Source organism: Phasianus colchicus, chromosome 7 (genome assembly GCF_987193195.1).
Source record: "Phasianus colchicus chromosome 7, bPhaCol1.hap1.1, whole genome shotgun sequence".
In the NCBI taxonomy this organism is placed as follows: domain Eukaryota; kingdom Metazoa; phylum Chordata; class Aves; order Galliformes; family Phasianidae; genus Phasianus; species Phasianus colchicus.
Window position 1 is genome coordinate 30,827,962 of NC_143442.1, and position 21,654 is coordinate 30,849,615.

The 21,654-nt window shown below is 41.2% G+C and overlaps 2 protein-coding genes across 8 annotated transcripts in view; one reads left to right on the forward strand and one right to left on the reverse strand.

Moving 5' to 3' along the window:
• The window catches only part of FAM171B (family with sequence similarity 171 member B), a 40,337-nt gene extending 23,603 nt beyond the window's left edge, over window positions 1-16,734 (reverse strand). The window contains exon 1 of one of the 2 annotated variants that reach the window (XM_090144352.1): window positions 16,507-16,734. In XM_090144352.1, the coding sequence (XP_090000478.1) occupies window positions 16,507-16,657 (151 nt within the window). In that variant the 5' untranslated portion in view covers window positions 16,658-16,734. Of the gene's footprint in view, window positions 1-16,051; window positions 16,128-16,506 lie in introns of those variants that run through there. The other variant, XM_090144354.1, reaches the window with a different exon arrangement.
• Window positions 16,136-21,654, forward strand: part of LOC149917301 (uncharacterized) — a 59,452-nt gene continuing 53,933 nt past the window's right edge. For 2 of the 6 annotated variants that reach the window (XR_016468400.1, XR_016468401.1), the window contains exons 1-2: window positions 16,136-16,323; window positions 17,499-17,586. The gene's annotated coding sequence lies outside the window, so the exon portion shown is untranslated. Of the gene's footprint in view, window positions 16,324-16,780; window positions 17,143-17,498; window positions 17,587-21,654 lie in introns of those variants that run through there. The other 4 variants (XR_016468398.1, XR_016468396.1, XR_016468397.1 and 1 more) reach the window with 4 other exon arrangements.

A 21,654-nucleotide genomic window follows, 5' to 3' on the forward strand; every position in this document is an offset into this window, starting at 1 on the left:
GTGCGCTGATCTGTGACGAAGCAATCCCATGTTCTAAGAATATCAGCCAGTGCTATCTGCTGAAACACTTCATGCGTAGCACCAGTGAAAAATAGTCAGTGAAACGCAACAACCTACACATATCTGGCTTCAGGAAAAAGGTTATGTGGGAACCCTTTGTTCTGCATTACGGTGCGATGCGCTGAGAGTGCAGATGTTACTGCCCTGCACAGCGCATTACAATGAGTTTACTGGTGGCCCCTGACCTCAGCTAACTATTTCATGGTAATATTCTGCTGGTTAGTGTCAGACCCATTATGCTTCATGCTATCATGCTTCACAGCTATCAAGTAACCTGCAAGTCTGATTAATAACCCCTATATTCTAACATAGGCTTCCTCTCTATCAGTGATTTCCTGCTCCTACACAGCCTTCTATAGAGTCAGTATACAGATGGGTCTGTACACATATAAAGTCATTCCTAACTCTAAGAAGCAATTCTACATATTCCCAGCTGGTAAGAGAATATTTCAATCAGTAACTAGTTATGGGACTCTTTACAAAAGATGTGTCATAATTACATGGTACTCCTCTGCTTTAAAATAATAGCACAAAATAAAGAAAACTGCTTTGCTTTGTTATGGGGCGTTTAAATACTAAACAACAACATAGTTTAAATACTAACAAACAGACCTTCTACTGACCAAAAAGGACAAACAGTTGACAACTAGCTGACAGGGTTTCATTCTTGCCCTAAAAGACAGGCTGAAGCACATCTCTGCAGGAACATCCAAGCATCACAGCCTCCAGGCAGCCAGCAGACAGGCAGGGAACAACCTGGCAGCAGGTGGGAAAAGAAGTGCATGCATAAGGACAGAGCCAGGTTACAGCCACAGATAAGGGCTGCCCATGTTTAATTTGATCTTAGAGCAAAACAGCAGCATGGTAACTCTAATTTTAAAGCAAGCGTGGACCGCTCCTTGAAACACCATTTGGAAAAAGAACCTATTGGCATTTCAGTTTTATCTATCAGTGGTGCTGCTCAGTGGCATTCAACTATAAATAGAGACACACAGAAAACTGCTTTTAGGCAATGTAAAGGCCATATTAAAAATGAAGTGCGAAGTAAATCGGAGCCCAGAGCTAATCAACATCTGCTCCACTTGAACACAAACAGCTAATTCCACGAAGGCAGGACCATAACATTTATACGGTGCAGTTCCATACTTCAGCACAACCTTAAGAAAATATTTTAATTCAAAATTGAACATGAAGGTGTACAATGAAAAGAGCAAAAATGTATGCAACGGAGCAGAACACATTACTGACTTCCAAGGACAAAGCAGCAGAGCGGGGTCTGGAAAAGTAGGACACCGCAGTATTCACATTGCCCTATTTCTGGTCAACCAATTTCCACAGAAGCCATCAACAAAATCCTAATTATGAAGGAGCTAAGGCCAGATCCTGAGGGGAACAGCAGTGCCTTTCACAGAGAAAGGCATTCACATTCATTTTTATGGCAGATGTAGTTTAACCCATTCTAGTCAAATCTAGATATCACTGACATACACTTCAAGAAAAACGGAGACAGCCAAACTAGGAAAAAAAAGCTGAATTCATTATTGCTTAAGCATGGATTTGAAATCCCTTCCACTATTTCATGAGCTATTATTAGTCTAAAAAATTTATTGTTGCTGTCGTCCAAAAGACTTTCAATCACTGAATTATACAATGACTTCAAATGCATTATTTCAGACAGAGACATTTCCTTGCTTCTGTAACACATGCTATGCTAAGCACATACAGACCACAGTGCTAGAGTCTTTAAGCATCTGCAAATTTCTAAGAAGAAAATGGCAGTTATTTACTGCAAGTTCATTCATGTCGACACGTGCATTATTTCATCACACACTGCAGTGTTTATGTGGCCCTTCTTTCTACCTTAACTGGGCAAAACAGAAACACAACTTCATAAAATGTTTTGCTCACCATCTTGATTTCCCGGTTCCACATGAAGACCAGTTGACACCTTTTGAAACAACTGCATGTTTGCTTCTAAGAGCTGAGCAAAGCAGTAACGTGAGAGGGAGATGAATGTATCTACTGTTATCTCTAACAGCAGCATCTCATCTTTGCCTGCTCATTCACTATTCTGAAAATTGGACTTATTAATTCTCCATCTGCAATGCTGCCTACTTTTCCTTGAGAGCATCTGCTCAGTCTCCTCCATTCCATCCTGGGGCCATTTGTGGGATGACTCCGCGTCATATTTCAGTCTGTGAGAAGGCTGAGACTATGGAAAAAGAGCCGTACTTCTCTTAAGATGGCTTTCTACAAGTTTCATCAGCTTTAAAAAAGTGACAGTTACATAACATCTGATATACTGAATCAACCCTGCCAGAACGTGCACTTCAAACGGAGAGCACAAATCTACTAGACTGAAGAGCTACATGGGGTTGCCCATGGCAAATTAGCACACGTCCAAAACAAGCATCAAGGTTGAGGGTCAACTGGTAGGTCAGAGAATAATTAGTCATCTGGCTCAAAACTGGCCCAAAATCTAGTTTTATCTTATAATAAAACTCTAACAGATAGAATGGAAAATTATCTGATTATCTACTGAAATAAGATTTTTTTTTTTTTTTTAAAGTTAGGTATTTTACAGATAAGAGTAAGGTCCATCTCACTTCTAAAGGAGATTTTAGCAGTAAAGAAGTAATAAAACCATTGCACCACTGAAGGAATACACTTGGTTCTCAATCATACATCCTAACTTTTTTCCAGCAGAGTTATTTATAGACTCAGCACCATATCTTCACGTAACAATTAACACTGAATATTTACTGATGCTTTTACAAAAAAGTTCTTCACTGAATTAATTTACCAACAACAAATTTTGTTTCACTTGAAAACAGAATAATTCTTTATTTTCCCTTCACCCCAACACCATATTTCTACGTTTTATATTTTATAGGCATGCATGTGCATACACAAACAGAAATCTTAAGCCAAAAAGATGAAAGGAGGGTTTGCTGCAGCTTGAGGCAGGCGTACTGTGTGCGCTTCTGTTTGTATCTTTTGTTTTTAAAGCTGGAGATCAAGAGGATGACATCACTTTCTGAATGGAAATGTTGCCCTCAAAAAGATTTCAAATTATGCCTCATCAGTGCTTAGACAGTCGTGCAGTTCCCAAAATACTGAGCAGTCACTAGGTCAGTGTCAATCAGTGAACTCATCTCCCTGCAGCCTCTGGAATAGGTGACTCCAAATTCAGATGGAACTTAAAAAAAATGACATTTATTCAGCACTAAGTAGAGCCAACATTCTACACTGGCACACTTTAGCTATCCTATTTTGATAGAAGATATAGCTGCCTAACGTGGGGATATTCTTCACAGAATTGAAAGACTTTAGAAATCCCAGTATTTATCAAGTAGACATGCCATATCAATCCAGCTATTTTCTTGCACGATATGCACCTACACAAATACTGATTGCAGGCTTATCTTGAGATCACATCAAAAGAAAAATCAACACATATCAAACATAGAAGCTTTTGGTGCTTGTTATCATTGCATTGGATTTCATATATATAATTTGATAGCTTACATAATACTTTGTAACATATGAAACATATTATGTTTTATGCAATAAGGTATTTTATTGAATTTGTTTCAGCATCCAAGAGAAGCAAGCAGTAACTCGTAAATAAAAAAGAGGGTTTACAGAAGTATCACCAAAGCAGACCGTTCAAAAGTTTTTAAGCATTAAGAAGGGTTAACCACTTCAATACCATGATCTGGACACAGAGTGAGAAAACTGTACCACAGCATAGGGAAATTAATGTCATCTTCTTCCATTTTCATCTGTCGTATACGAGAGTGGACTTATTAATTATTAAAAAAAAAAAATAAAAAATCAACCCTCACAACTGATATCTGAGTAATACCACTGTAAGTGGTAATACTTCCAACCAAGATCTCAGACCAAACACAGAACTATACTGATCAAAAGCACAATATTCACTCCATAGTTGTTGACAAGAACCAAATATTGACAAAACTAAGCCCCTGGAAAATCTATAAAATAAACCAGATCATTATAGGCTGCATCTTCCACGATTACTAATGCATAATCAATAAACACCTTCCAGGAATGATCATGGCTGTTAAAACCATGCAAGAATGTCATCAGGATAATCCATAAAGCTGCTAACAACCCACTGATCTATCCAATGGGAGTATATCCCCAAACACTTGGGATCACAATTATTAATATACATAAAACACAAGAAAACAAATATTTCAATTCAAATATTTTTATTGGCTACCTGAGCAGGAGGTAAGAAATTCAGATATAAAAGCAGCTATACAATTTGTATGTGATTTATTCTGTATGATTTTAACACTGCTGCTGTATGCGGAGCTCAGTAAAGGAACACACTGCACTCATTTGGTAAGTAGCTGAATGTTCCTTCCTCCCTGCTGCCAGATGCCTTTTCAGTTCAACTTGCATACTGAAATCATGATGTTTCACCACCCAAGACTTAACATGCTAGCTCACAGGATATAATAAGCCAGAGTTTTCATATCAAATTCTATTTCATAAATTCTACCGCATCGGTATATTTGCATAACTAATAATAATTTCAGTAACATTCAAAATTAACACATACCAGTGATGCTGCAACAATGACAATTACCATAGCAACTTTGCATTTTTATTGGCTGCTATTTTGTTGCATCAGCCAGCCTGGCTGTCAGAAGGGTGGTTACTATGGAAGCTGGGAATTCACCTCCTGGAGCAAAGCAGATGGGCAGACGCGACAAATTGCCATGATCTGCAGAGCTTCACTTCTTTAGGATTAATTTCTTCATTTTAAGTAACTCATTCTGTAATCTTACCTAGGGAAGATAGATGATGAATATACAACATCAAAATCTTCAAACACGCATCAAATAAAGACTGTGAGTGGAAGAGATTTAAATGAATGAGCAAATGCTGGTAGCAACTCCCAACACCTTCAGAACAGAGCACCTCAGCACACGTAGCTCAGAAGCTACTGCAAGTTTTCTGATCTCAGTTTCCTCAGTTGCTGATAGTAAACCTGTGATGCTCTTCTCTCATTTCTTGAATGACTGCCTGTACCATTTACTTCGCAACAGAACTGAGGGAATGAAAAAGACTGAATACTACAATTCACAATTCTTTTCACGGTATGGAGCGGAAAGCGCAGAAGGACGCATCAGATTCTGCATAACAGCTTATTTCAACTACCATGTCTTAAATTCCCACACTACATTTTATACCCAGAAATAAAAAAATAAAAATCCATCAGCAGATGCCTACTGTGTGATAAGCAAACACCATGCATTTCCCACTCCTGAAACTGACAATCAAACCACTGTTATGTGGACATAAAAATTCATTCAGCACCATCTCTTTGATGAAATTATATCATTTCCCACAGAAAATTTCCAATGATTTGTCCATCCTGCCCCTTAATGGTCCACATACTTGGACAGACAGAATATTCCAGTGGCCTTAAAGCATCAGGCACCTAACCTCATAGGTTAGGGGCCAGATTTATCTCAGGTATGTATTAGTGGTGGTTAGTAAGAACTAGCTGGTAAAAGATCTGTACAAGTTCAAGCATCCCCTTAATTTGACAGAGAATGAAAAAAAAATGAACAGGAAAACAAAGCAATACCCTCTTCAAACATGACATTTAATGCCCTATAGGTTTGAGCTTAAGACAGATATGCCTGTACAAACTCACAGCAGAATAGCATAACCTACAAGCCAGTAACTCAAACATCAATTCATTTCACTCAGGAATTGCAAGGGAAAATTACTGATACTTTCAATGACACCGTTCAATAACACACTGGTCACCTCTCTTGGCTGAAAACACTTCCCTGAAAGCTGCAAGATCACGTGCAGATCTTCTCCTTGGAGAAGGATATTTGCACTGTTCATCTCTTCCTAAGGGAAAAGGTCCCCTAGCCCCTCAGTAAGGCCAGTCTGCAGAGATGCATATGGAGAAAACACAAAGTTCACAAGCCAATGTTTCCTCACTGAAGTCCCATCCATATAGAAGAGGAGTTTACGGCAGTAGATAGGAAATGCACATCGCAGCAACAAAATGAGCACCCAATAACATACACTGTCTTTCATACATCAGTTTTAATAAAATTGAGTTTCACAAACTGAATTATTAAATACCACATCAATAAATATGATACTTCTGGAAATACAATTGCAGATGATGCCAATGATTAAATGTTTGCGATTATTCATTTCATAAAGTGAAATTTCACATATCTCATAAAAGATGTTGGAGTAATAGCTCCCAGATCAGATCACCTATAAAGTCGCACAGCCTCCACAATATAGCTGCAATCAAGTCCCCACAGTACCACACTGCTTCCACACACAGCAATGCCACCCAGCTAAGGGGTGATACTGAGTGCACAAACAAAGCAGCCATCACTGCTTGGAATCATTATCACCTCACCACAGCTCAGCACAGGATAAAGCCCTCCAGGGCCCAGCTTAGGGACAGCTGTTTGAGATGGACATGCAATTATCTGCCCCCCAGCTGCATCCCCAGCACAAACACCCAGAGACAAACAAGTTCTCCCTGCACAGCAAGCAGCCAAATTCCTGTAGGGAGTAATTGGAGAACAACTTCGCACCATGGAAACCTCTCCAAGATGATGAAAAGGGTTTTATCGACTCCAGGACTAAAAATGGGACACGAAGTACTGTGTTCTCCCCAGCATGCTCAGATTCACCCAGCACCTGTGACACGGGGCCAGCTTTTGCAAGGCTGACAAAGCTCCAACATCATGGGGGGGGGAAATGGATCCACTTAGTCCTTTCTGAGACTGTTTGTCCCATGAAATTAAAATCAGTCAATCAGAGGCACTACAGCACAGGGATGGGTTTCCCATGTTGAGCTTAGAAAAAGAGAGAAATAAAAAGGAATTTGACAACTAATTAAAAAGCAAGCAGACAACGATCTTTTGCCCAACACCAAAACACTGTGCAATATTTTCACCAATATTTTGTTGGGTCTCTATTTCAGTCAATTTAATTATAGAATGTTCTCAGTGTTCGTGGTCTATAATCCAAATAAAATCTCTCCAGTGAGAGTATACATTTTCTCCCTTACTTTCACAAACAATGAATTAAGCTCCTGCTATATTTATTACAGAGCATAATTTGTTATTAACAGCTTCCACTGTTCCTAACGTGCTCAAATGATGTTCTGCATTCACCCAGCATGAAAATACTGATTTCTCCTGGTCAGCCACTTCATGAAAGACGTCAGAAAAGAAAAAATATTTTCCAGAATGCCATTAAGAAGCTTTTCTTAATTCCATTAACATCTATAACAGCTCAAAGGGGCAAGCATCACCTCATTCATTCCAGCACAGTGCCCTGGATCTTCCAAAGCCTTGACATCACTGATGTTTTTCCCAGTTCAGCTCACATTAGTGCAAGCAAATAATCACAGGCAAATTCTCAACCAGCTTTACAACATCATCAAAAATTACTTACAGGAGAACATTCCAATTAGCTACATTTGGGAACATTGCCCACATAAATCTATAATAATAATTAATAATAAATAAATTTGGTGCCTCGCCAGATTTCACAACCCAAGAAATCCTCATCAGGAGGTAGGAAGGCCATACTGCATACTGCTATCGATTTCCACAGACTGAGCTAACTGTACACAGAGCATTTAGAAAATGGCTCCAATTCCTTAGGCGAAGGATGTAATCCCACCTTCTAATTTATACGCACTGGAGGAAAAGAATCTACCCCAAAAAAGAAATACATGGAAGAACACCAAAAGCATGCTGCATTGCATCAACAGCAGCATAGCAAGCAAAGTAATTAAGTCTTTAGTGCATCTAGAAACAGCATTTGTTACATTTGCGGGTTGCTTCAAAAAATAAAAAAAGCCATTCAGCAGAGGAGAAGCAAGATCAAGATGGTCAGGAGGCAGGAGCACAGGTCAACAAGGAGAGATTATGGGAACCAGGTTTGGCTAACCTCGCAAAGGAAAGGCTTGAGGGGACATAAACAAGTCTCAGTATAGTCAAGGATTTGCCAAGATGACAGCTATATTATGGCTGTGGTGTGTGGCAGGATTATCAGACACGACAGTCAGAGATTGAAGGAAAGGATCTGACTGGATGTGAGGAAATTCTTTTGCTTTCTGCAAATAAGAAATCTTTGCAATAAATTTTCCTGAGAGGTTTCGAGATTCCTATTCTTGCAAGGCTTGACAGGAAAATGCCCCGAGCCCCTGCTCTGAACTCAGCAACAACCCTGCTTTAGGCAGGAGGTTGGACACAGAGCTCCTCACACTTGATGCTTGCAGTTAGTTACTTCAAAAATCACAGAAAACATCACAAAGGGAAAAACAAATAAACAAAACAACTCCAACAAATCACAAAGGTGATTCAGCTGCTACTTAAACACACTTAGTGGGCCTCCCTACTTGTTTTAGGGGAACAGAAGCACCTGGCAGTTTGCAGCTCAGAGCTTGATGCAAGTTGTACAGATAAGGAAATGGGACGAAAAGACAAAATATACTTTGCATGATCTTACCGTAACTTGCTGTCAGTGAAAACAGACACTGATGATTATGAAAGGAAAAGCCTTCAGTTTGACTAACGTAAGGATTGATTGGACCTGCAGATAAAAAACCTGAGGCTGCATGCACACGTCAGTGGGAAAGCTCAGTAACAGAATGTAGGTTAAAAAAGAAAAAACAAAACTGGTGACAAATAAAACTAAAAGACAGGTTGACCACAGGAAAACGTTCCAGAGAAAGCAGATGAACTATTATTGACAATGTAGAAACTTAAAAAGCTAGATCTAATTCTTTTCTGTACAACAGGCTGTGTGCTAACAGGTCAGTGCACCAATTTATCTGGCTACGACTCCTCTGCTCTCAGCCAAAGCACTCAAGCGAATGCTCAGACCCACAAGCTGAAGCACACACAAATCAAACCACACTGCACAGACCTCACAGCTCTTCTGAGGTGCTCTGCTCATGTCAATAGTGCACTTCAATGTGAGAACACTATTGAGCCATGTGCATTAGGACACACTATCTGCCTCACACTCACCACGTTCGATATAAAAGGCACCACAGCTATCAATCCACCATTTGCAGGGAAACCTGCTACAGCAGGCAGTAGTTCACACGAGACTCATATCAAAGCATCTAAATCTTTCAAAATGGGAAAAAATCTGAAGACAGTAGGCCTAAAATATTCTTCCTGCTCTCTAACCTACCCAGAGTCACAATTTATTTCCATGTCATTTCAGTAGAGGCCAGCTCTGGCCTCTCACATTAGTATGACTGCACCGTCCTAGCCAGCACTACCAAGAGGAGATGCAGAATGCTGAAGTGAGGAAGGTCCCTTGGAAGGCCCAGCAGGGGGATCTGACCATGTAACCTAATGTCCCATTCTCACACTGAAAAAGAAAACAGTTGTGTCCTGAAGTCTGACCATTTCTGCCTTTCAGTCACTGGAGGCTCTTCCTTAGCCCACACCATAAAGCTTAATTACAGCCTGGAAGAAAGACAAGAAACTGAAGAGGAAGCAGTAAGAACAGAAAGGGAACCTGATAGGATTCATGTCTGCACTTGGTGTGCCTTAGGCATGCACAGACAGTAAGGAACCTCGCTCCCCAGCCCTGCCAGCCATAGCAGGCCATGCAGAATGGCCCCAGGATCTACATCAGACAGGAACACACATCACTGTGGTCACAGCACACACAATCTGCAGAGCTGCCAGTAATCTGTTCATAAGAATACAGTATGTGCTACCAGCCAGAGGACAGCAGACACACTTGGAAACTACCAGTTTGAGCAGCTAGTCCAACTGAGCAGGAAGAAGGAAGGTCTTTTCACATAATCTCCAGAGATGACAATTGCTGGTGCATTTCATAGCACGTGATAGTTTGTTGCTTGACAGAACCACTGGTGTGGCACAGAGTCCTGGGTTCTATCAACGAAGTGGTGTTTAAGGCAATGGGTACTTTAGGAGAGCCTTCAACAACAGGCCGTCTGCTGCTGGTCACAAGAGCTTGCTCATGTAAAAGTTTGAGTGTGCCCTCTCACATGGGAGCAGCATCACATCTTGATCAACCTCTCTCCCAAACAGGGTAGTATCTGCCAGATCACCTCTTCTGCACAGGTGGAGTGAATGTGGTGAGGCCCATACAGGCATTGCCTTCAATTGTGCCACAGTCTCAGATACAGCTTTGACAAACTGCATTTGGCCAGAGCCAGCTCTTCTGAACAGACCTGGAATGTAACCAAAATGATGAGGCACAGACTGAGTAAAGTCTTCCTTACTAAACACCTGACTTAGGGACAGAAGGTACGGCTAAAATTAGTTCATTCCCTTGAGATTTTCACCTCTAAGTTCCCTACAGAGTTTCATCAAACACTTGCCCGCTGCTGATTGTACAGTTGTACACATTCATATCCTCATTTCAAATGTGCTATCATGAAAATTTCAAGCCTCATGTTTCCTCTGAAACAATGAATGCAAAGCAGGAAGTGCAATAGACCCTCTGCAGCCTGTTAGACACTTTCCTGCAGATGTGTGGAAGATGCTATTTAGGAGCACGCATAAGGTGTGCTGAAATTCTCCAGGCTATGTCCTGTCAAACCAGATTACATAGGACAAGCTAGAAGTGGGGATGGTTTCATCCCACAGAACACAGAAGGATAATTCAAAACTGCACTAACCTCTACAGAGCAAAGGCCATTCCTAACCAATGGATCTGGGTGCTCTGATGACACACTGGATTGCTCTCAACCTCCAAATCTGGAATTAAACCAGCAGTAATGCAGAGGACTCACTTGTTCTATCACATCACACCTCAAATCCTCATTCACTACAGCAAAATACAGCGATGATAAAAAAAAATGTGCAGCTTTTTAGGCAAAATAGTAATTCCCTTTTTTTTTTATGCCAAAAATGAGGTTCATTCTGAATAAGCTTTCCTCTCAGATCTTTGCCTCTGTCTTCAGAGGCTTCATCCACTCAGCTAGCTCACAGACTAAACATACCACAGATCCCCAGTGACACAGATAGCAGTTGTATTCCAAATCCCTAAACAGCCTTTTTTTCAGCACGACAGCAACTGAGTGAATGTTTTTTACATATCAATTGGTCTTTGATGGGTGTCTTGCCTGCCAGGAGACTAGGAGAAGCAATGAAACTTGAACAAAACAAAGAACTGCAAAAACTACCACTTGCAATCCACAGCTTCCTGCCATCTCTGATGGTTCCCACTTCCTGCCACTTCTGTCAGGTGGAACCATGGATCCCATTTTCATGAATGGTCAATCCTGCCCTTTCTTCTCCTCTTTTTTTTTTTTTTTTTTTTAAATCGATACAAGTTTCTTGAAAGTAAGTTTTCTGAGCTCAGAACATGATGCTGTGTGATGTATTATGTTTCACTAAAAATACAGGAAAGCTACCTATCTGTTCAGAACTCTCCAGTACTTCCCCATTTATACCTGTACACTTCCCCAAAGTTAGCAAAGTAACATTTTTTTCTTTTGTGCTCAATGACAGAAAACTGCAAACGCTTCTTTTTCTTCTATCAGGGACAGAATAGCTTAAACCAGGGAACACATGGACAAACAAATGAAATCTCTTTTTTCATGACTCCCTTCTGACTCAAACTACAGATGCTTTATCACCTCTCATGTGTCCTAATGCCCTTCCTTGTGTTCTGTCCTATCGCCAAGCTTTAGAGCAGCACAGAAAGCTAAGTCACTTAAGACCATCAGGTCTAATAAATCAGGACAAGTTTAAGTCTCGCACTCTTTCTGCGCCTTCTCACCTAATTGGGAAACCATTATTACAGATTTCAGAGGCTGAGAAAATGCAGCAGCAACTAAATAGCTCTTTTCCAAGCTCCTATCAAGGAGGTGCAGTTGGTTGTTTGAATTTTTATTGCTGTTTGCACAAAACCATTTTGTTGTTGTTGTGTGCATGTAATACTTCTGCAGTTCTTTTTGATAACGAACCATTTTGCACCATATCGCAACTCAGTCTCTTCTAAGTTTCATGGAGGTTCTCTGCATACAAAACATACCAATTCCCAACATTTACATCTGAAATCATTTAAACCATTAAAAATTCTCTTATGTCAAAAAACCTCAACTAGGTTGAGGACAACTCCATGTCCAAATAGGAAACAGGTAGTATAACTTAACTCATAAGCTTTGATATCTTAAAAATACGTCATCTCCCCTGACACCAGTTACATTCCAATACCAACTGGGTAAGAAAAACATTTTCCTGGTTGTCTGAACCAATTAACCCCAGAGCTGATCAGAGCTCTCTAATTAGAGAGCCCCGACTTTCTGAGCACAAACTGTCTTGTTTAGCTAGATGTTAAAACCGCTCAATCTTCTTCTTAATAAGAGCACTGCACCATTTCCTATACAGCTTTTAACTCCTCACTCATTTTCTCAGGGTCTCTGCCTGCACCAGAAGCTCTAAAGCAGCGCTGGGTTTATTCCTGCCCTGCTAACGCCCTGAGCATTGCCTAGAGGGGCAAGACACCCCACCTTTGTTCCACCAAGCAACAAACCAACCGTTCACACAGCACTGTATTATTAAAAAAAAAAAACAAAACAAAAGTGGATGACAATTATTATCACTAACTCAAACCAGACTAACAGAACAAGCTAGCAAAACCAAATGGTGTTCTGAATTCCTAAGTACCATCTATACACTGACGTGTCATTAGGAAAACTATTTCACTACTGAAAACAAATACCGAAGCAAAGATTAGAAAAGCAGCCAGTCACACAAGACAGTGCCAGAAATATTTCTGTTTCAGAACCTCAGAAAAAACGACGCACAAGAAAGCTACCTCCCCCTCGAATGATCCGAACAAATAAGACAAAGAATTTTAGAAAAATTTTAGTGAGAAATCCCTCGTCTAGAACACAGCTTCCAACGAGATAGCAACTTAGTATCAGAAGCAAATAGATAATACTGAGAAACAGGCACAGAATCCAATTGCACAGGCAGCATCCAGACATGGCTGACAAAAGTAGCCTCCTATTTTCTTCAGAGCTTCCCAGCATTCAAGTGTTTCTCTTATCAGCCTCAACCAACAGAGCTGTCACCTGCTACTGCTTGCATTTCACCCAGCAGAAAACCAAGCTGATCTGTCGTGTACAAGGCCACCTGCCTTAAAAAAAAAAAAAGAAAAGAAAAGAAAAGCAAAATAAATAAATTTCTTTTCCCTGATTTCCCTAATATAATGTAGATTGGAGATGATTTATAACAAGTTGGAAGGCAAATCAAGTCTTTTCTTGTTGATGCTGGGATCTCAAAGGGTATGGCAATTACCCACAGAGCAGAACACGCAGTGCTATTACATATACTTAAGGACATGATTATTATTCTTCAGCACAGCTCAAATCTAACTTAATGTTGGATTTTTATTTATTTATTTATTTTTGGTATTTTTGGAGACCTTAATATGGTGCACATCTTCCTATTTATTTACACACAATGTGGTAGCTCCTACTTACACAACAGCTGTTTTTCCCCCAGCATTGTTCATTCAGTACACATCAGATCTGCCACAGAACCCAGGCAGTAAAGTGTCACTTATGCAATTAGGGGTCTCAGCTCAGATTATTGCATAGAATCTACGTTATAAAGAGAATAACAACAACCACTTCCAGAATATCCATGCTCCTTAAACATTGTAGACTACAACCCCCATATCTCCTGCAAAGAATGTGCATTGATACACATTAGCAAAGAAAATAAATAAATAACATTCGCCAGGATCAAAGCCACGACTATAATTTACTGCCTCCTGAATCCTGTGCTCAAACCCACAGACCCAATACTGAGCATTTGAAGCTCGCACTGACTTCGCTTTGATCACCGCTGCACACCAGAGCCCAGATGTCTGAACCGACACACAGAAAATGGAAAAACTCCCTATGAATAACAAGGAACTAAGACAGGCTCTCCACTTTGGCAATCAGCACCTTCACCACAAAGGCTGGCTTTCTCTTCCTGAATACTCTCGCCTATAATTTGGAAGAATAGCTACATTCATTACATAGCATGAGTCAGAGTAATTTCTTGAACCAAGTCTCTCTTGTGCATGTTTTCATTGCCCAGCCTTTAGTATTTTATTATTTCTTCTGGCAGCGGAGGGTTTGTTGTTGTCTTTAAGGGAGAAGAAAGAGGAGGAGAACAGAACAACTATTCAATCACATGCAGTGGCCTCCTCACCACTCCACTTGCATGTTAGCAGTACAGGGTGCACCCCAGCACTCTCACACACAGCTGTGCAGATGTGAGCATCTCTTCCTGAGCAGCACATTAATTATGCTGGCAGAAGTTTGTTAAGCCAGGAAGGAATTGATCTGTAAAACTGCATAATTAGCCCGGACAGAGCAGGGACATGGATACCGGAGCGTCAAACGAGAAAAGGTTGTGAACTGTGAACTCCAACCTCAGCTCTGTGCCTTCTCTGTTCTAGGAGGTTATGGCTCCTTCTCCCTTTCAACACTGGAATCACAAACAACCAACATAAATCCGAACTCAGGTTTCTCCTCTTCCGCCTGCCTGCAGATCCCCAGCGCAGGGCCTGCAGCTGCTGCAGGGGCGGCCTTTCAGAGCACTGCCCTTAGGGAACGCACTGCTGCCAGGATCCTGCGGGAAGAGCAACAGCCATTTATCCTGCCTGCCTTTCGGCGGTAAGCCATCACAAGGAGAGCTCACTGAGAGGGGGTGGGTCACAAATATCTGATAAACCCAGGTCCAGAGTCAAGCCATTGCTTTTTAAAATTTCAGATGTGTCAAGATAACAAAAGTTACCAATAGGACTTGACTGAAAGGAAATGCCACATGAAATACAGCAGCGCTTAGCAGATTTCATAGGTTTCCAGATGGTGATTAGTTTGTTGCTTTTGAAGATTAATCACTGTAGGTTTTATCAATTTGTTATGACAGAAAAAGAAAAAAAAAAGATGATTTAGAAAGCCAGCCAACGAGTGAAACAAAGCTGTAGCTGTGCTCATACACGGCATAAACAAATGCTAAGGGGCAGCACAAATGACCATTTCTAACATTCGTAAGGTGGGATTGATTACGAAAGCTACATCCCGCAGTACCATTTCAGGACTTGCAAAACCATGAGACATGGTAAGCAAATAAAGCAAAGCAGCAGCCAGCAGGCACACGGATCTGCAATGGCCACGACTGTGAACAAATGGTGCTGGGGTCAGATTGGGTACCACAGGGATTTTGGCAGCACTGATGGCAGTAAGGTCCAAGAGCTTCTCAAAACAAAATCAATACACAAGTCCAGAGAGAATCAGCGAATCACAAAAAACGGTCTTAACGGTCTTTTTCGCTGGTTTTAATGAGCAAAACGCTGGCTGCACAAGGTAGAAATGCTGACAGTGCCTTTTCACAGTGGTGATGCATGTCACATTCCTCTGAAAACAAGAAGAGAGCCAAAATAACGAGAAAAGAATCAGTTCAAAAGGAGGACAGCCTTCCTCACAGTCCCACAGGTAAGACCTTTTGACTTAAAGCAATTAAAAAAAAAAAAAAAAAAAGCAACAAATAAACGACAAAAATCAAATGAATACATTTTTAAGCACGCATCAGGAACATTCAAGCATGTGTTCGCATTCTAGCCAATGCGGCTTCTTGCTTCCCACATTTAAGAACTTACAAGACCGTAATTTGGGATATTTTTTCCCTTCCCTTGTGCTTGTTTCCCAGTTAACATATGTATTTCGTGTACACGCACGTCGGCTCAGCAGCAGTGCTAACCATACGCCCGAAGCTAAGCACACGCTCTGCCTTCTCGGAGTCAGCTGGAAACAGAAACGCACACAGGGCACAGCCAGGCTTATGCTCCACTGAAACCCCCAAACGGAGCCCGGGCGCTAAAAGAGCTTCAATCATTAACGCCTGAAACCATCCCGGGATCCTCCGACGAAATGCAATACGTCAAGACAAACCTTAGCCTCCTCCTGACTCGAGCCGTTAAGGCTTCAGAACGTATCTATCAACGCGACGACGAACGCCTCGTGGCGGCCGCAGCTCTGCGCGCGGATACGGCGGCAGCCGGCGGTGATTCGGCGGCCCGGCGCCGGCTGAGGACGGCATCCCGACGACGGCACCCCGCGGGGCGCGCCGCGCGCCTCCCGCCTCTCAGCCCCCCTCAGCTCCCCTCACGCCGCGCTACCAAAGATGGATCCCGCTCCGCTCCGCTCTCGCATCCCCCGCGCAGGTACAGCACAGCCGCACCGACGCAGCCCCGCTCCGCCCGACCCCGCGCCGCAGCCGCTTCCCTCCCCCGCTCCGTTTTAACGCTTCGCACAAACGGGGCTCCTCGGGGTCGCGCTCCCCGCGGAGGGAGGGGAGGATCCTCCCCAGGGACGGCGGGAAGCGGCGGCAGGTCCGGGGCCGTTACCTGAGGCCGCCGAGGCGGGCGCTCCTCCCGGCAGCGCCGCTCGCTCCGGCTGCGGGCGGGTGGCGGCGGCTGCCGTCGGCCGGCCCCTCAGCAGCAGCAGCAGCAGCAGCGCCAGGAGCAGGGAGGAGGGCGGCCCGCGGGTCCCCGGCATGGCGGGCAGCCCGCGGGCAGCGGAAGAGCATCGCGGGCGAACACCGCACCGGGAGCTCCGGCAGCGAGCGGCCGCCGGGCCCGCCTCTCCGCTACGTGCCGGGGCGGGGCCGCACGGAGGGGCGGGGCCGGCGCTGCGGCGTTCCGTCCACGCAGCCCCGGGGTCGGTCACCCTGCCGCATCGCCGCTCTTTCGGATTAGTTTTTCCTTACGCCCGAGCCCGGCCTCCCTCGGCGCGGCCCGCCCCGTCGCCGTTGCCCGGGAGCGGAGCCCGCGGTGACAGTGAGGTGAAACAGCTCTGCGCGCCGCCGCCTCACCGCCCTCTGACTGAACGGCGTCAGGCATCTGCTGGGCGAGGCGCTGAAAGCACGCGGGGACCGCCTCGATGAGGGTTTCGTGCCAGCACCAAGGTGCCTTGGTTTCGGAGAGGCAGGTGCTGAAGCTTTTCCATGTGTTGCTTCAGTAGTAAACAAGTTTCTTCAGAAGGTACAAAGCTGCTGTGAAACTTACTTCCCTCTAATTAGATTTAAAAATAGCCAAATAATGGTCTTTATTTTAAACATAGTGAGAAGCCGGGCCAAACTGTGGTGTTCAGACCTCAGATTTCTTGCATGCAGTGGAGAAGGAATGCAACAGAATTACAAACTGTGGTAGAATATTTATTTTCTCCACAGGTTACAATGTATATTTTCTGGGGATTTTTTAACAAGTCTAACAAAAATTAGTATATTTTTCTTGTAATTTCATGTCATTCTGTACAGTACAACATGGTTGTTTAATTGGCATTAGCAATGACTTCACAGAGATTTGGGGCTGTCACTGAAAATACAATTTTGTTACAGTTGCTGAGTTTGCTGAAAAATATGAATTCATCCATCTGCCTTATGGACAAACTGTGCTGCGATGGGAAACTTCCAGCTGCCTCAACAGGTAAGATCCACTACTTTTCTTTACAATAGTTTGAATACATTGGGTCTCCCTCTTCTTCATTAACACCAAAAAATACATGCTGTGGATAGTATTTCTTCTGAAGGAATCTTTATTTGAACTAAGTAAAAGGGCACAGAATGCAATCATCATTTCCAGGTTTGGAGCTCTCTAGCAGCTCACAAAGAGGAGAGATTCTTGCTTGCTCTGTGCCCGTGTGTCCAGGTAACATCCTCTTAACTAGTTTCCTATTCAACCTTTTATCTGGGCAAAGAAAAGGGGCCTGCTTCTGTGCCATTGTATGTTCAGAGAGAGGAAAGGGATCCACAGAAAGCTAACTAAATGCTGTAAGCAATTTGTTTCCTGTGTTAATTGATATCTGATGAAGGGTGTGTGGTATTGGGTGGGCATGGATCAAGGAGATGTTCACTTCTAAATATTAGGGCTCTTAGAAAAAGAAAAGATAGACCAAGTTTAGTTGGAGATGAATGGTTTAACTCATTTGCAACTGCAACATTTTAAATTAATGTTGATGGTGTGAATATGCATAATTAATCTTGGTGAAGTTCTGAAATAAATCCATTAAGCGCACGGTAAGAGAAGATATTATTGCAAACAGTTCACGAAAGGAAGTATTCTGTGGAAATTTGGTGCTGGTACTGCATTTAGATAAACTTCTGAAAAGGCACTTGTACACCCTAGGAAGTACAAACAACATGAATTCAGAAAATAAGAAAAATCACAATCAGGTTTACAGTTTCTTAGCCAAATTTTCTTTTTAAAGAACATTGATATTTGATAGTAAATAATTTATTTCACCTTCCTCAGTATTTATTTGAGGTAATATGTCCTGCAGAAACTTCTGCAGTCTCCAAAAGTTAGCCTCATACTTTTCAAAATGTGAGTAGATATCAAGATATCTGCACATCATTAACCATTGAAGGGATGTAACATGGCATCTGGTAATATTTTGTCAAGAGATTGTAAAGTCTGTACAAAGGAACACAAAATGTAAATGCAGATATCTGATAGAAGTAAAAAGCAGGCATGGTCTGCATGTGAAGTAGTAAAGACAAGGTATGTATTTTTAGCTTCTTATATTTATGTGTTTTACAAATGTGTTACACATTTGAGCCCTATGAGGTTGGTCTTGGCAAGTCCTACACGCCTGTGAAAGGAGGTAATGGCTCAGCACCCAATGTGCAGAAGGTTTATCTGAAAGATGCAATAAAAGATTGTTTCTGAAATACCTTGTGTGTATGTCTATGGCCTTCTGACAGCAGTAATCCTATCTCTTTGTGAGAGGTTTATACAAATACACCAAAAAAAGTCTCAGTTATCACCACATTCTTTAATTACTTGAACATGTAATTTTAAAATGCATTTATGTATGCTTATATTTATTAATATAGCAACAACTTAGAAGCCCAAAGCATGTGAAGCAGTATAACGGAGTTGGAGATGGTAGAGTTCTATTGATGTAAATAACCTCAAGACATGGACCATCATTTTCTTTGAGGTGATCATGGCATAAGATGGAAAAACATTGAAAAAACACTGTTCCCATGTTGCTGTACCAGTACAGCTCTTGTCATTAATTTCTTAATCATGCATTGTTTTGGAACTGCAATACAGATATGGCAATCTGTATAGCAGATATATATGATCTGTATATCTATCTGTGCTGATAACTAACTGAAGCTATCCAAAACTAGGCCTGCATTGGTTGCACCTTGTACTGATAGAACACTCAGAAGCATGTTTTGATTGCTGTAATAATGTTTTGTACATGCTTTAACTGTAGCTATTGTAAAAGGCACAGAATGCTGTTAAAACGTAACTACCAGTATTTCATTATTTCAGTGTCCTTTTTTGTCATTGTCTTTAGGCCAACAAATTTCTACTAACAATCCAGGTAACTCAGTTTTGGAGTTTTTCCAGTTTTTCCTCAAAGATTCACTAAATGCCAACATTTAGTTCTTAAAAAAAAAATAAAAAGTGCAATCAATGGAAAATAAGTGTATACCTTTATCACGACATAAGGTATTTATTCACAGGGATGATTGTTATTTAGACCGTAATCCTAAAATAAAGTTAGGCTAAGAGACACAACAACCAAAAACAAGACTTCTGAGACTTTTCCTGAACAAAGAGCGAAACATTTTCTACAATGATGCAACAGCTACAAAATCTGAGTTACTTTTGGTACGCAGAAATTTCTGTAAGAAAGTTGGAGGTTTTTTTGTGACGAGAGGATTCTTTCTGACCAGATCCTCATTTTTGCTTGTGGTTCTGAATTCTTTTGACTTGAGATTAATCTACACCGTTCTAGCTGAAAATGTAGAAGTTATGTAAATATGACCTTCTCATGGTTAGTATGTAAAGATGGTTGTAAATATATACTATGAAATACTTTAAGGTAAATTAGATATATATATATATATATATATTTAAAATAATCTAGGAAAGAAAAATGAAGGAAGCCATGTTAGTTAAGAGGTATTTTATTCCAAAATTCTTAACATCAAAATCAACTCAAAATACATTTTTTTCCAAACAGGTTATCCAACAATATTTCAAAATTGAATACACGTATAGAAAAATACAACCTAATTGAATCAATTTTCAATTTAGATGAAAAGAATGCATTGAAAAGTAAACCATAGCTTAATAGCTATTTTTGATATCAGTACAAAATTACTGTGCTATAATACCCACGTTTTTTTTTTGCAAGGTTTATAATTTAATAAAAATAAGGTGACTTCAAATGTATATTGCTCTCTTTAAATGTACCGAAGACCTTGGAAACAAGTTCATAGTTACTGAAAATATTCCCATTCATTACAAATATTTACTACATAACTAAGAAACCCAAAACGCAGCAGTCTCATTAGTATGTTAATTTTCTGCCTGTGCAAACAATGCTATAATGATTTAATGCACGAGCAAAAAATCAATGCAAAAATTCTATTACCAAGAAATACAACCTTACATTTTCAACATATTTATATCATAGCAAATAGCAGTTGCCTTCCTGGACTAGAAAGGGCCACCTAAACCTGAAAACATCTTTTGAAGATGTTTTTGAAGATTTTGAAATGCTACATCAGTTCTTCATTTACTTTACAAAAGCCAAAAGGTCAAGTTATTCAATCTTAATGAAGCATATCTGGAGAGGTCACTGCGTGTAATGCTAAGTTCCTTGGGTTATTATTTAAAACTTTTACACAATGGAAAAAAAAAAAGACCAACGATCTATGAAACAGCAGTAGCACTACAGACTCAAACCCATTATTGTACAGTCCCTGGTCATGTTTTCAAGAGTGGACTTAAAGAATATTGTACCAATTCTCAATAATTCAACATTTAGTAATGGATACAGTTTAGAATATACATCTTGTTTCACCCAATGTGGGTGGATCAACATCTTTCTACACCATTCATTTATCATGTCATTACATCACACTAGTTTTGTTAAAGTTCTTAAAAATATTGACCACCGTAAGTCAACAAATGCTACATCCCTTCCTAGACAAACAAAACCAGACATCTTGGCAGTGAACTAGTTCTGATCGTGTTGTATTGCACTTGGGAATGAGAAGCTAGAGATTCTGTACCAGAGAGCTCAGATCCCACTCCCATCTGTGAGAATCAGTAGAGCTCAGCATGGAATCACGCTCCAATGCGTGCCATTTGCTTGTAATAGAAGGCCACTGCCACTACTTACGGGTTTGTCCCATCACTCAAGTAAGCAAACAAAAAAACTCTGTCTTTACCATAATGCTCATCTGTAGTCTGCCAGCTACTTTTTATACTGGACTTCCATTTTCATTTCATAAACTCCTTTGTCTTCCTCATTAACTGTCAACAACATTGAACGTAAAGAGTATAATTGACATACACTGCAGTTGCCTTTCAAGTTTTCTGTCATTTCATTGGACTAGGCCTCGACATAGACCAAAGGAAAAAAACTGAATTTTCACCAGTGTAATGTTGCTCCATTGCTGACAATGGGATGGTATGGGGTAAATACTTCAGGACCTATGGATAACCATCAGCAGAGCTCAGTGT